We start from the raw sequence: 15,041 nt of genomic DNA on the forward strand, positions 1-15,041 counted from the left end.
TATTATAACTTAAAGATTCTCTTGTCACTCTGTAAATACTACTTCTGGCAGCATGTGTGCGAAACTGTCTAAATATGCTGTTAATCATCTCTCTCCCTCATTGCTTTATAGCAAACACTTTTTTTTTTTTCTTTCTCCTAGGGTAGTCTACAATGAAGTCATACAGACTGCTAAATATTACATGAGAGATGTGACTGCCGTTGAGTCTGCATGGCTCTTGGAACTGGCACCTCATTTTTACCAGCAAGGAACGGTACGGAATCGGCATAAAGCCCAAACGGTACCATTGCTGTATTAGCAGCTCTTGTATCTGAACTTTTGAAGTGTTTATGTTTTGTTGTTGTCTATTTAATGGCACAAAAATGAATTTGGTTTTGTTCATTGTAGTGGTTTTAATACAAAGAAAGAAGATAATAAATTGATGCATGAAAGCTTTTTCTCTATTATCCAGCCAACAGACATGATCTCAAAGTTACAAAATAGTGTATCACTCTGGTAAATGAAACCTTCAACCATTTTACACTTGAATATAGGCACTTGGTAGCACTTCTCTGAGCAGCACTATAGCTAGGCAGTGGTCATACTTTGCACAATAATTTTGGAGGAGTCTTTGCATGCTTTGCAAATGTTTGTGCAAATCCTGAGCCTTTTTTTGAGGATTAATTATATTTACTGCAAAAAAACCAGCTCTGATCCGTTCAAACTTGAAATGGCAAAGAACAGCTGCTATTTGTGCAAACCTTTATTGCAAATTCTGTTGTGTGTGATATACATACCTTAAAGTATCTTTTAATAGTTGTCACCTTCCTTTATCAACTCTGTCCCATGTGAATCTGTCAATCTAGACTTATTCACTGGTCATTCTGAGAACTGGATTGGTATTAAATGTTATCTAAATGTTAGTTATGCTGGAGCTGTTGATACCACATTGCATGTAAATACTGTACGGGCAAGGTTGCCAAATTGATCTTGCATGTGAATTTTTCCCATGGGAGATTAATAACTACTGAGCTCTATATTCTAAATTAGTCAAGTATTTCCAAAATACCAAGTGAAAAAATGCACTTGCGTACAGACCTATACAAAACAAGAGATCAGCTCATGCATATGAGCAGCCATGTTGCAAACATGGCTGTTTCTGATTTATACATCCACCACGCTATTTGACTTTTCTGAGAATCTGATGTTTGTTTTCTTTCCCTTCCTGGGGTTTTGGAAAAAAGAAAAACACTGTGGTGCATGGAGCACCTTAGAACATACCTCTGTGGTTACAGTGCACAGCAGCGTTGGCATCTGTCCGTGTAACTGACTTGAGAGGGTTGAGGTTTTTTTAATGTTGAGCTTGGATAATTCATCTCAGTTATCCGGACACTTACTGTCTATAAATGCACTTCCTAAGTAGCTGAGTATTTTCTGCCTTTTTTCCTGTAACGCATTTGACAAAGGCAGTAATGACCCCCGCAGGGTGGACCCCTGAGTCTCTAGCTGCTGTTAGACATTCTGCAAGCATGGTGTAAAACGGAGATGAGCCAATGTTCCAGTTGTATCCAATCTGCTCCTGGAATAATTAGTCCTTTTGACTCATGTATTTACATGTTGTAACATCCCATACACAGCACAACATCCCATTATGATATGACCTCTCCACGGGCTCAATTTTGGCGTGAGGTTTTCCTTTAGGTAGGTTGTGATGGGGAATGTGACTCAATGACTTGTTCAGGCAAAACTCGAGTTGCTTTTTGTAGTGAAGAAGGCTTGTCTTGAATAGTACTACCTACCTGACTGAGAGAGCATGTTTTTCAAGGTAGTACTACTACTGTTGTAGATATTCTATGAAATCACATCAGAACCTTATTTTTACCGTTGCCATCCTTTTGATTTGATAGAGATGAACTCAGTTTGCAGCATGACGTAAGCATTGCTTTCATCCTAAAATAAATGGAAGCTCTGGAGGACAGTGCTGGTTTTGAGGAAAATTATCTTTTCCAGTTTGGTCAGTTAGCCTTATTAGCCAAAAGGCTTAGGTGTCTTTATAAAATGTTTAAAAATTAGAAATATTCCTGTTGTGTAAAGCTTGGAATTATACATGTAAATTTTGAATAAGCAAGCCATTGCAAGACACACAAATTCATGCTAATTTATAGACATTCAGACCCTTTTTCTACTGAAGGATACATCTTTGTGCTAATAAGAGATTCCTGAAATATGAGAATTTTTATTCCTGTATCAAGTTAAAAACAAATTACAGCTGAAGAGGATTCTGTGTGAAAAGATTTTCTTCTACAGCTTGATCATAGCCTCAATCAAGTATGTCTCATTCCAGATTTTGCAGGACTTTATTCATGTTTTCAGTCCATGTTTTTGTAGGCCTTTTTCTTTAAGAGCATAGCGGTTCAAAGGTCCAGTGCAACTACAGCTGCAGCGTTAATACATTAGTTAAAATCTTGTACTTCATGTACGTACTCCTAGTGTTTATGCACATGTGTTGTTGGGAGCACATGTCCCTTTCTGTGCCCTTTTACAGGCTGGCAACTTGCTTCCAGTGGGAAATTGTTCCTATGTTTGCAGTTAGTACAGAAGTACTAGAAGATGATATTTTGTACCAAGCCAGAATATCACTTTGGGATACATGTGGTTTTTTGATTTCATAGGTTTATTTTAGCACTATCAGTAACAAGCAGAGCTTGGGAAGGGTGGTCTTTGATATTTGTATAAGAATTTATTTAATTTGGGATTAAAGACTGAAAGCATTCTGGTTGAACATTTTTTCTAATTGTGTATATGCTAAGCAATTCTTTTTTCTTTTCTTTTCTTGCAGCACCTTTCCTTGAAAGCAAAAAGGGTTAAAGTAGATGACCACTGATTTGACATGACTTAAGTCTTGTGACATCAGATGCAGAACCTACCAGTGATTTCAAACTGGCTACAGTCCATTCAGCAGTCAGTTCATTAGCAATTTGATCTTACATCAACTTAAATGTTTAAATGCCTGCCAGGATCTGTAGGGGTTTATGCATGACCAGTACATTGTAAACCTATGTAGAGCTTGCATTGTGGACGTTTTATTCTTTGCCTACTTGACCACTGTTGTTAATCTGGGCATGTTGCTCCTTTTCAATAGGTAGAAAAACAATTTAAAAAGTAAGAGGACATACAGGACCACAAAAAACTGAAACCTTCAAGGAGGAAACTGATTTCCTGGTGTGGTATGGCTGCCTTATGAGAGTGGGGAATAGGGTACCCTGCCTCCTATTACCTAGAGCACTGTGACTACTACCGGCCAAACTGAGACTGACTCCTGACAGCAGGAGCTCAGGGCGATGAACTAGCCCCTGAAATGCAAGGGGCTGCCATGGAGACATTGATTTCATGTTGGACCATCCCGAACTGGTGCAGCTTGTGCTCCCAAGCAGCAAAAGTCTGCTGCCTGAGGTCGAGCTGCCCCTGGCTCCCTCTGCTGTAACAGTCCTTCTGTAGGCAGCATCGTATTAAAATGTCTTGTTTCCGTACATGAGAGTTGCTGTTTGGGGAGGGGGAGGAAGAGTAGCTCCATATTTTTGAGGAGGATTAATTTTTTGCTCAATCAGGGGACTATACGTTCACAAACAAATTCACAGATGGGACTTGACTTTTTTTTCCTTTCCGAACAAGAGAAAAGCTGTTAGCCTCTCACTGCTTGGAAATACCAGAAAATTTCGGCAGGGGTGTATCATGGAACACTGGTTTTTAACCTCTGTCATTCAGCAAAGGTGAAAATGTTCTGTACTTCCTATAAGGAACACAGTTCTATATATTTCTTTTATTAAGAATCTGTTCTTTGCTGCTTGGGACTTTTCTTCATGTGTTACTGTAAGAGAAGGATGCTCTGAACAGTTGCTGCTTTAATCGGGACTCCATGGCTACTTTTCAGTAAGGAACTGTACCTTTTTGTGTTTTAACAAGATAGCTTGGATACATGTATTTATTTTTTCCAACCCTATTGATATTTATTTTAAAAACACATTGTTTGAAAATTTTATTTTTGTAAGGCAACTGATTTGATGAATGTGTTTTTGGCATGTCAACTGTAATCTTATTTTCTTTTAAAAAAAAAATGTAAATAGGCAAAAATTTCTACATAGAACAAATGCCTTCCTCGTCACAGGACTGCCTTGAAAACTTTCTTGAGAGCTTCTGTACCTTCTCCCTTCCAAACACCTGCAGAGAGAACATGTTCCGTCATGTGCAGTGTGTGGTCTATTCAGTGTCTACGTACTGACTGCCAGCACAAAAAGATGTACCGGTCTCCATGTATGGCACCAGCAGCATGACAAACCGTGTCACCTTCCGTGTTGTTTTCCCTGTGAACCTCACCTTCGTATTACTCTCTTTCCTAGAATGGAAGCTCTTTGGGGCAGGGACTGTCTCCTAACCAGAGCTGAGAACAGTGTTGGCACTTACTGAAAGATTCAATTTGTGGGTTTTTTTTTTCTCTTAAACTATCGGAGAAAGAGCAGAATATGAAGATTTGTAAAATATCCGTGTCTCTCTGTCCTCTGGAAATATTCTTAAGAAAAATAAAACCATTGAATTGAGGAAGCTTGAGAATACATCACTTCAGCCTGAGTAGCGGGTGATTTCCCAACATGCTGGGTGGTTGTACTGTGCTGGTCTGAATTGTGATGGGCTCTCAGTGGATGACCACTGCATTTGCCTGTTCTGAGAATTCTGGGTGGTTCTGGAGAACTCTCTCCTCCAGACGTACTTTTATCGGGCTGTACAACTGCAGAATTTTGTCTTGGAATGATTGCGACTCCTGCTAAGTTAAGAACCCAGCGATGTGAAAGCTTTGTAACATGCTGCAAGCAATTGTACTTTTCTAAGAATGAGCGCAATACATCTTTGTAAACAAAATCAGAAATTGAGACTTGTTTATTAGTAGTTTTACAAACTATTGAGGTGTTGCCAGAGGTGCAGAACAGGCAGACTTTATACTAGAGATGCAGGCTAAGAATAAGTGTTTTTAGTATCCAGATTAAGGTTACCTTTAGAGAGAAAGCACTGCTTTCATCGGAAACGTGGGCCTGTTGAAGGTGTTTGAAGACGGAGACTCAAAACTTGAAAGACCCGAAAATCTCTTTACTTTGTGAAATTTTGGCCTAGAGCTCTCTGCTAGATTTGTACATGGCATTATGCTTTAAATAACTTTGATTAAGGAGATGGGCAACTGCGCCTTGTTGGCTCTTTGCTGCATAAACAGTCTGTGTGCTATTTTGGGGAGGTTGGAGTCATTTGAAGATGTTTGTGAAGGAGTTTATGAAACCGTTTAAGGATTTTAAACGCGGCTTTTAGAGAATGAGGTTAAAATATTAGGCTCTTGAATTAAAACGTTGCTTGAAATAGAAGTCATGCCACCACTGGCAAGGAGATGGATATTTTTAAAAAAGGTAAATTTACAGTCCATTAATGTCAAATTACAGTGGGGGGGGGGAAGAAGCTACACTCCTAAAGTCCATCAGAAAGTGCTCCCAGTGTTCCTACTCACGACTTTAGTATTGTCAGTTATAGAATAAGATGAAGCTAAATTGGAATACAAATTCAGTCAAGACAGTATTAAATATATTTCTTATCTTGTAGATTAAAAATAATTCTGATAAACTGATGGGGAAACAGTCACAACTCTTCCTGGTTAATCTGAAGAAAGAGATCAGTAATTAAAAGAATAAAATTAAAAAAGGGAAATAAATGAGAGGTAACTGCCATTTCTTCTCAGTGCTTTATGATAAAAATGCCTGTATGATAGGATTTATAATTGAGCCTTGCACACAGCAATGTGCTCTAAAGGTACATCAAGGTAATGTGATGTAATTTATTTTTAAGCTGAGTTAATTTTATGTATGTGTTACAATAAGCACATTACAGACAGGCATTGGGAAAAAGTGGTAAGCCAGGTAGCATGCGTCTTTAAACAAACAAACAAAGTAGTTTACCAGAATCAGATATCTGTGTGACTCATTCTAGATCTGGTGGTTCAGATCTTTTCTGGCTTGTGGGCAAGTGCGAACAGTGAATAGTTTCCTGTTCCAGCAAAAGGAAAAGCAGGACAGAGATGCTAACGCGGGGAGAGCGTGGAGCGGCGTTCCTGCGTGAGGGAAGGCAGGACTGTAAGACACTAGAAATGTTTCGGTAATTCCAGCCGTATTCTGCAAAGACATTTCTGGTTACGAGGAAGGGCTGGGCTTCTCTGATTCTGTCGGGAGCCTTGGTCATAGGGAAGGAGGGAGAGGAAAGAGCAGAGAAGCCAAGAGGTACCTGCAGGGAAGGTGCAAATAGGTGCAGGGTTTCTTCATCGTCGGGTCCCATGGTGACTCTGCTTGTTTGCTCCTCTGACGGCTGCTGAGCCGGTGGTTACTGAGCTGCTGGCTTGTTTGGTGGGAAACTAAACTTCCAGAAGCTGATTGGGAATTAATTAGCTGAGCCAGTATTGCTGCGCTTGTCCCCTTTCTGTGACTTTTGTGACAAACCCCCTGACCAGCAGTCCTGGAGTTGAGGACCGGACTGCTTGTTCGTGGGGCAGGCAGCTGCCGATGCAGCACAGGCATGGCGACTTCGGTGCTGTGGAGGCTCTATGAGGCTGGGCCCAGCCATTCGCCTTGTCACGCGGGAGGTGAAAACCGCCTCGACAATACACCATCTTTGGATTTGAAAGGCGATTCTATTCTGAAATGTAGTTGTCAAAATCATTCCTTATGTTTCAGCTGCTTTCTTTACCAAGGAAAATTAGCTGTAGCTGTTTTTTCCACTAGCCCTTCAGAACCCCCTCATTTGGGAGCATCAGTGTGCATCGGTAACTGTTGTCATCCCGTCATCCTGGTAAGTGTTGCTTACTGGACTAGTTCCTCACTTCCGAGCAATTCCGTTGAAGGCAACTTGGACCCAGTGTTTATTACTGTAATTTCATAACTTTATATTATTCTCTGTCAAGTGGCCATACTATCGACAGTTGGCAAAGAAAGTCAACAACACAACTTGGCATTTAGAGTAAGTTCCTCCAATGGGACCTACAACAAACAAGTTGCAAGATGAACGTAAGTGGCATATGGAAAAACTGTCCTTGTATCCAGTTTCTGGTCTGTTCTCAGACTTGCAGAGCTTTTGCCCTTGAGAGCTTGTACGGGTTTTTCTTCTGGCAAATAACAACTTCATCTTTCTCTGTAAGCTCTCTGAGAGATGTGCATTTTTGGCTTAAAACTGACTGCATTTTGAGAAAGGTGCCAGTAGATGGCAGGCATCAGTTTCAAGTAGTAGTGTCTTGGGGAACAAATAATTGGCCAATTATTAAGTTTTTCTTATTCTTCAGTTTTAACATTATATTAGTTTAGTGGTAAGTGGGATGAGGAAGGGTATAGAAAAAGCTATCGGTGGCTGTGGGATAAAATCAGTATTTGAAGTGCAGAGATTAGTGAAAGAGCCCAGAGTGCTGTGTGCCCCACGGGTTTGAAAACAAACAAAATGCCCCCAAACCCCAAAAGTTCCAACCAATAAATTCTGTAGTGGTTCTTTCAATTACACACAGAGTCATCAAAATGGCACCTTTACTGTAAACCCTAGCTGGAGGTCTGGCAGAGTGTGCTGGGTGGGAGTGTGTTAATACTGCAAGGAGGTTGACGGCATTTGTTACTGGCTTTTATACTTAGATCATCCAGGTGATCAACTATAGTTGAAATTAAAAGCTGTGTTTTTCACTTTTTTGTAACTACTTCCAGCTACAGCTCTCAGCATTTCAATAAACTAAATTTTGCAGCCTTCTTGGCTAACAGGACTACTTTTGTAATAAGAAAATGAAGAGTTAATAGAATCCTTCAAGTTCGCAATTCCAGCACGTGGGCTCTCTGCACCCACGGAGTTCCTCCTGTGGAATCAAAGCCTAAGGCTGGAGCAATGGGCCCCATTATCAAAAGGTATTCCCTGGTTTACTGAAGCGTCAGTCTAAGGCTGCAAGTCTTCTTGGTTACTGAGACATTTCTTCTTTCCCCACGCTGGTATTCTTTTCGTATCTCATTTGTAACTAAGTTAGGCATACTGAAAAGCTCTTCTAGTGTACAACTGGTGAAGCCGTCTTGGTTGAAAGTCAGCATTAACCGTGTGGATTTTCCTCTGTGAAATACTGGTAAACTAGTAAAGTGCCTTCTTCCAGCAAAATTTTGTAAAATTGAAAATGCTGGAGGGAAGCCACCCATGCACTGGGGCCAGTCCTGCTTACAGATATACACGGGGAGCCCTGGGGACCTGAACAAGTCTCAGAGCGGCACAAGGACCAGAAGTCCATGGCCTGTATTTTGAAAGTATCAGTCTGTGCCCCAAATGTGGCCAGCCCAGTGGAGCACGTAAGGGACGCGCGTATGGGGTAGGGACGCACCAGATTTCTTTCCATAAGCATCTGCTGCTGGCTCTGCTCAGACAGGGTGAAGGTTGTGAGGTGCCCTGGTGTGGCAGTCCCTACGTGTGTGTTTCCCTGATGGTAGGTGGATCCAGTCCACCCTCCCGCTGGCCCCTTCCCAGTTTGTCCTTGCTTCAGAGCAGCAGCTGTCTTATCCGCTGCAAAGAAATTTCTGATCTGTCTTGTATTCTAGCTACTATTGTAATAAACAAAATTAACAGTTTAGGGCAAAAAAATCCATTCTGTTCATGGCAGCATGGTAGATGTAATTTCTCTCAGAGGATGCAAAAATGGCTGCCTGCTCCGTTCCAAAATTGTCTTTTGCAGGGCTGCAGTTTTGTGAGGCTGTGAGGTGCAGAGGTTGTATTTAGCTATGTTACCAATTATGAGAGATCAAAAATTGCCTGGAAAAACTCCCCTTTTCCTCCTTTCTAGAATCATAATTTAAATATATTTAATTTGTCTTTCGATTTTATTTTAATTCTCCTTAGCAGCTCCCGGCGTACACAGCAGCACAAGGAGCACCACGCGAGGAAACCCCTGATTGCCAGTTACGGCGTAAGCACAGGAGATGGTTTCAGCTGGTTGCAGCTGCAGATCTCACCCTCGCTGTTTCCGTGATGGCTCCCAGGTCCGAGGGTTGCTCCCCATGCCCTCCTCCTCCCAAGCTGGGTGCTGCAGGGAGAGGCAGGAGGGGAAAAGGGCTTAGATGGAAGAGCTTTGCAGGTGGAAGAAGTTAGAGGAGGATGTTTCTTATCCTTGGAGCGAGTGTTGGGCAGCACAGAGTTTCTGATCGCCTCCCTCAGATGCCCTGCAGCTGGAAGCGGGCAGGTTTCCCTGCAGTGCAGTGGCATGAGTCCTGCTTTGCTCGTGCAGCCTCTGCCTGCGAGGGTCCCTTCAAGGTCAGCGGGTCTCAGACCTGACCGGGGGATCACCCACCAGTTCCCTTTAGACTTTCCATCCCGTACTACTTTGCTGGGCAAAGTCAAAACTTACAGGAGAAAGAGCAGGACAGAGAACAAAAAAAATCGCAATGGCTTCTTGGCTCCCTTCAGGCCAAGAACGAGGTTGTTTATTGCAGATGCCTGTTGGCAGAAAGATAATCCCCTTGGGCAGGGTGTGTTTTGATGCCAGGAAACCTCTTCCGTGAGCCAGGTTTTATGGAACTCCTGCTGTTTCTCTTTTCGGTATCTGGTGAAATACCAGGGTTTCGTAAGCGACCCATGAGCCGTGCGACAGCCTCGCTGAAGTGGGAGCAGGGAAGGAGCCCTTTCAGATGAGTTAGGACCTGAAAGAGCCGGGCTCATGTTCAGTCCTGCTACCGAGAGCAGGATCTGTTTGTAAGGTGGAGTGAATCCTTCCTCCTTCCTATTCTTTCCCTTGCCTATTAATGTTTTGGGAGGCCGAAGACTGTTTCCAAGTGTGTGGGTATGCACATGGGTGTTCGATATCTGGGACAACAGGGATCCCATCCTGATACAGATGCCTTCAGGCACTGCAGGGATGGGAACGTGTCAGGGCTTAGAAGGAGAGTGGAGAAGCAAGAGATGCACTTTATCTAGAAAAATAAAAGATCAGCAAAACTGCCCCAAAAGGTGCCTGTCACCGAAGGGATTGCCCTTCCTCTGCTGAAGCCCAGATGCCCGCTATAATTTCAGAGACGGCCGTTAGCAGGGGAGGTGGGTCCCGCACAGACGTCCAGTCTGGCTCCGCTGCTGCGCGGGTACAGGCTGGGGTAGTGCTTGTGTGCGGCACTGATCACAGCAGCCGCTCTGACATGTAAATACAGGCTGAGACAGTATGAAATACCGATGGCCATTAGGAGCTGTCAGACCAGTCAGGATACCAAAAAGGGCTCTTTGCAGCTCCCTGGGGGGGTGCTGGGCAGCCCGGCACGTTGCGGGGGGGTTCAGAGCTGCATCAGAGCTGAGCAAAGTGCCTTGTCTTGCTCAAAATCTCTCTGGCTTCTTGGAAATTGCAGCTGATGCTGATTTAACCCTTTGCACTGCAGGAAGAGGCACTGATGAGAAAGCAGTGTGTTACAGTGGCGAGGGATTGACTGGAGGAGCCTTGGAGCCTCTTGTTTTAGATGGAGAAGCAGAAAGCGATTCCTCCCACAGCTGCGTGCGTGGGACCTGCTGCACTGGAGCGCTTCCAGAGGTGGTCATTTCTGGGTCTGTTACAAAATCTATCTTCACAACTGGCTTGTCAGTCTGAGCGCCTACAGGATAGGGAATCAACCTGGGATTTGGACACATGATCCAGCTAACGGGGCTCACTGAAGTCCATACAGCAATGGGGTCAGTCATTAGAGCTTGTGCACGTGCTTCTTGTCTGCAGCCGTGCACATCTGTCTTGCTGTGATGAGAGCAAACAGGCTGTCGTTCCCCCTTTGTTTGGCTAAGGGTGCCAACAAGGTCATGGTGAAGTTGTAAAGAGTTCACGTCCCTGAGCCTGGAGAACACAGATGAGTTGGATGATTTTCTGTGCAGCTGTACAGACTCGCATTATGTTCTGGTTCTTATCCTGTCAGCAAAACATCTATGGAAAAAGCTACTTTTTAGTAAATTCTTTAAATGACAAATTGCAGTGCTCAAGCCTCTTGGGAACCCCTGGGATATCACTGTTCAAAATGTCCCCCCGGTGCTATTTTGTGAGCAGGATTTGTGGCATGTGAGCACGTGTGTAACACACACTGCGCAGGTTACCGTGTGGGTAGATAGGTGTATCGTTAGCGGTATTCATCTTTGCACCTTTCAATTTAAGCACCATTTGGAGGCCTCCTGAGGATGTGCTGTACCACGAGGAAGACTCATGAAGATGAGGGAGGAGGTCCAAACGGAAAATGCTAGTCATTAAATGAAGAATGAAGGGAGCAATGGTCAGAGGAGGGCTGCAGCTCCACGGTTGGTAAGAACACCTGCTGCTCTGATCTGCTCTGTCCTGCTGCTGTTCTCCATCCGAAAGCCTTTTATAGGTGCCTCTTAATTCCTGTCCCTTTGTCATCAAGTCCTTTTAAGTCTATTTAAGGCTGTCCTTGTCAGTGTGAGGAGTGGTATACAGAGGGAAGATGTACTGTAGGAGGAGATCCCAGGGACTATGAAGGCTGAAATATATGGGAACCCACTACTCATTTCTTAGTCATTTGAGTGACGTTTCCATTAGGGTTTGGAAGCTTTCCAGGAACCCTTGTACCTAAGCAAGCAATAATTTCTGGCAAGACAGGTATTTTAGGCTTTACCAGAATTCCTGCATCAGGTGCAGTGAGAGGAGAGTTGAGCTGAGCCTAACGGAGCTTTGACCAGGGCAAAGCCACGCTGACGGCACCCAGCGGAGCCGTGGGGGCAGGCACAGCGCGAGTGCCTGTCACCATCACAGGTCTTCCTGGGGCGGGTTCTCCAGGGAGAAACACCTTCAAGCAGTCCAGGGGTACTATAGACTGCTTTGGAGCGGGCTGGTTTGTGTATTTTTACAAAAGTTAGAGGATAAACGTTATGTATGAGCCTCCTCCCTCCAGAATTTTATTCTGGAATGAGTTTTTGGTTGGAGACAGAAAGAACTGGAACATCTGAATTCTGCTGTTGACTTTGTCTCTCACTGGGTAAATCCACTTGTAGTTCATTTTACTGGAGTGTAAATATAGGTGAAATTTTATCTCCTATGGCAGTAGGAGACTGTAACGTCTGTCAGATATATTGACACCCACGAACACGATGCTTTCTGGAAGGCAAAAATGTTTTTGGCAAGTGGGTTTGCATGTTGGGAGTTTTCTTGCCAAAGCTAGCTGAAACATTCTGAGAGAAAACTCTTCTTTCTAAAACTGGAATTAGCAGATTGCTGACATCTGATTTTTCTCAGTGCTGACTGATCTTTAAATGCTATGCTTGATTTGAGTTGCAGTTTTTTCCTTCAATTTCTCTTTTAGATTTTTGAGTTTATTTATGTCACTTGTCTCCCTTTAATTCCTCCTTCATGGTCACTAGAGGAAAACTAGTAGAGAAAGTGTCTTCCATCTCTCGCTTCTCCTACTATAGTCAAGTAGCAGAAAGTAGTTTGCCACGTATCTCTCCTCCCCCTGCTTTTCCACTGCAGAAAGATGCAGACTTGCAAGTGAGGATTGCTACCTCTCCTTTTCTCCATTCAGAAAAAAAAGCAGTAAAGCAGGATAAAACTTCAAAGCATGGATAAAATTTTAGAATCTTCCCTGGAAAAAAGATCAAAACCTTTTCAATGAAAAGTTTCTGGAAAAAAACATTCAGGTTATGGCCCTCTCTGTGCCTGCCCAGTCATTTAGGCTTCATCTCTCCGAACTGTGCTCATGCGCACACAGGTGCACACTCACAGCCCTCCAACTCACTTGGCCTTTATAATGAAATGAAAGTGCCGTTCTGAGACTTCCGACGTTTCTTGTTTGCTTCTGCGTGCCTGCGTTTTTTTGGCTGAAGTGTTGGTGTGACGCAACTGAGGTGGGAAGTAGTGAGAAAGCTCCCGCTGTCAGCAGGTTGCTCTTAAAATCTTGGTGCTTATGTGATGCTGAATAGGCAATATGGAACTCCTAAGTGGAGCAACACATGGCAAATATGTAATGGAAAATGGCAAGTGGATCAAAATTAATGATTATAAGGAGCAGCTTTTCTAGGCAGCTTCTTGCCTGAGTAGCAGGTATGGTTCAGTGGTTTGGAAGCTCTTTTAACATCTTCAAAGATTAAATCCCTCCATCACTGTAGTGTAAACTTGCATTAGTTATTTACAGCTACATGCATGAAAGGGCTCTGGGCGTGAGTCAGGGATCTGCGAGGTCTAACTTCTGGACGTCTGGCTCCTGCAGTGGACACCACAGCCTTGTGTAGGTGTCTAATCTTCCATGCAATGCAAAGGGACTGTTGATGCCAAAGGTTAAGGTTCATGGCATTCAGCTTGCTTAGTGGGAAACCCACCTGAGATAGCCAGGGAAAAGTGAGTTTGAGGTGGTAGTCCCGGTGGGAGCTCAGCTCTCTGGGTACTGTGAAAACTCTCCTGGAACTAAGTTTCTAAAAGCCTCCCTGTAAGGTGATGTAGACATATGTGAACCAGTTCCAAAACTGGAAACCCAGAACTCAGATGCCAGTGGGGTGCCGGTGGCCAACAGTGATACAGCTGTGCACGAGTTACATGCCCTTCTGAGGGAGACGGACATGGTTACACCATTTCATTGACCTTTGCTAATAAGTATGCAAAGAGCTGTAAGGATGTTGAGTTCCTGGCTTTAGCTCTTGGGACCTCAGCACCCCACTCTGCTGCAAAACAGTCAAAATTATAACTATAGGATGAGATAGATAAGCAGTAATTTCCTACTCTGTGACGGCTCAGTGTTTGATGCGTTCACTTAGGAGATTATGGTGGGGCATCTAAGCCCTCTTCAGTCGAAGGTGGTAAAACTCACCAGTCTGAGGGTGAAAAAGGGGACACGCTGCACCCTCGGAGTACAGATCAGCTACCTCTTGTAAAAGGTAACCAGCATCGCATTGGCTTGGGGGAAGGAGTGTGGCTGCAGCTCTGCAAGCAGCTCCCCAGGGAGCAGAGAGACCCAAATCCTTGTACAAGTACTGTTTGTATATTCGGTGTGAGAGGGACGTTGGGCAAAAGACCTTGCCGGGGCTTTGGGACATGGTAGTAGCTGGGACTGTACCGTTACTGCAACCGGAGAGCCCCTCGCCGTGAGCTGGGCAGAGCGGGCAATGCCGCTGTGCTGGTCCAGACCCAGGGTCAGGGGAGTCCGGCACAGGCGCTCGGGTTAATGGTGAAGGCTGGGGGAGTCTGCGATGCTGACAGCAGGGACAGCCAGGCTCGGAGGCACTCAAGTAACAAATTGAACGGTGAATATCTTAAGATGACTCTGGTTTATTGTCCAGATCAGGTCAGCGGAAAAAATATTGGGAGACTGAACAAAGAGACAGGCTGCTTTAGCAGATAAATGGACTGATCATTTCGTATTGAGGAACAATCTCTAAAACATAGTTTACTGCGCAGCTGAGGGCTGAAGCATTTGCTGATGCCAAGAGCTCCTTCTCTGACCCTAGGCACGCATGGAATTAAATAGCGCGGTGTTTTTTGATGGTTAAACTCCCCGAAGAAGACACTCCATTTGTTACCAGGGCTCTGATGAAGTAAAGTGTGGTTTATATGTACAAGGCCGGCCTTCAACTCATCTCAGAATGAATGGAGAGGTAAAATTGAATTTTACACTCCTGCTGCTATGATTAATGTACGGGCTCTCCGATCCAGCGGCTGGCCGCAGGAGGGCAATGCAGGCTCGCTCTGCGGGCTGCCGCGCAGGAGCCTGCCTGCCTGCCTCCACTTATGCACAGGGATGCCAAATAGAGGGGAGTCTGCATAAATGAATAGCTGTTGTAAGAATAAACCTGTTATAGCAATAAATTCCCCGTGTATCCATCTCAGCACAGCTCTCTGATATGAGGCCGCACCTGACAAAGGAATAAACTTGTTAGATGAATAAAAGAGCACACATACATTAAATCAGAGAGTCTAATGCCAGGAGACTGAGAGGGCTATGCAGCGCTGGCCATGCAACGCTCGTGCTGCACCTCACTGAGGAAGGGGAAAATGGGTAAAGCTGCTTGAG

General features: G+C 44.1%; 1 protein-coding gene across 1 annotated transcript in view; it reads left to right on the forward strand.

Moving 5' to 3' along the window:
• Positions 1-4,847, forward strand: part of DHX35 (DEAH (Asp-Glu-Ala-His) box polypeptide 35) — a 35,456-nt gene extending 30,609 nt beyond the window's left edge. The window contains exons 22-23 of the mRNA XM_009318698.1: positions 142-253; positions 2,819-4,847. Coding sequence (XP_009316973.1) covers positions 142-253; positions 2,819-2,863 — 157 coding nt within the window. The 3' untranslated portion in view covers positions 2,864-4,847. The remainder of the gene's footprint in view (positions 1-141; positions 254-2,818) is intronic.
• Positions 4,848-15,041: the final 10,194 nt, after the last annotated feature.

This window comes from Pygoscelis adeliae, unplaced genomic scaffold, assembly GCF_000699105.1.
Source record: "Pygoscelis adeliae isolate BGI_AS28 unplaced genomic scaffold, ASM69910v1 Scaffold72, whole genome shotgun sequence".
Classification (NCBI taxonomy): Eukaryota; Metazoa; Chordata; class Aves; order Sphenisciformes; family Spheniscidae; genus Pygoscelis; species Pygoscelis adeliae.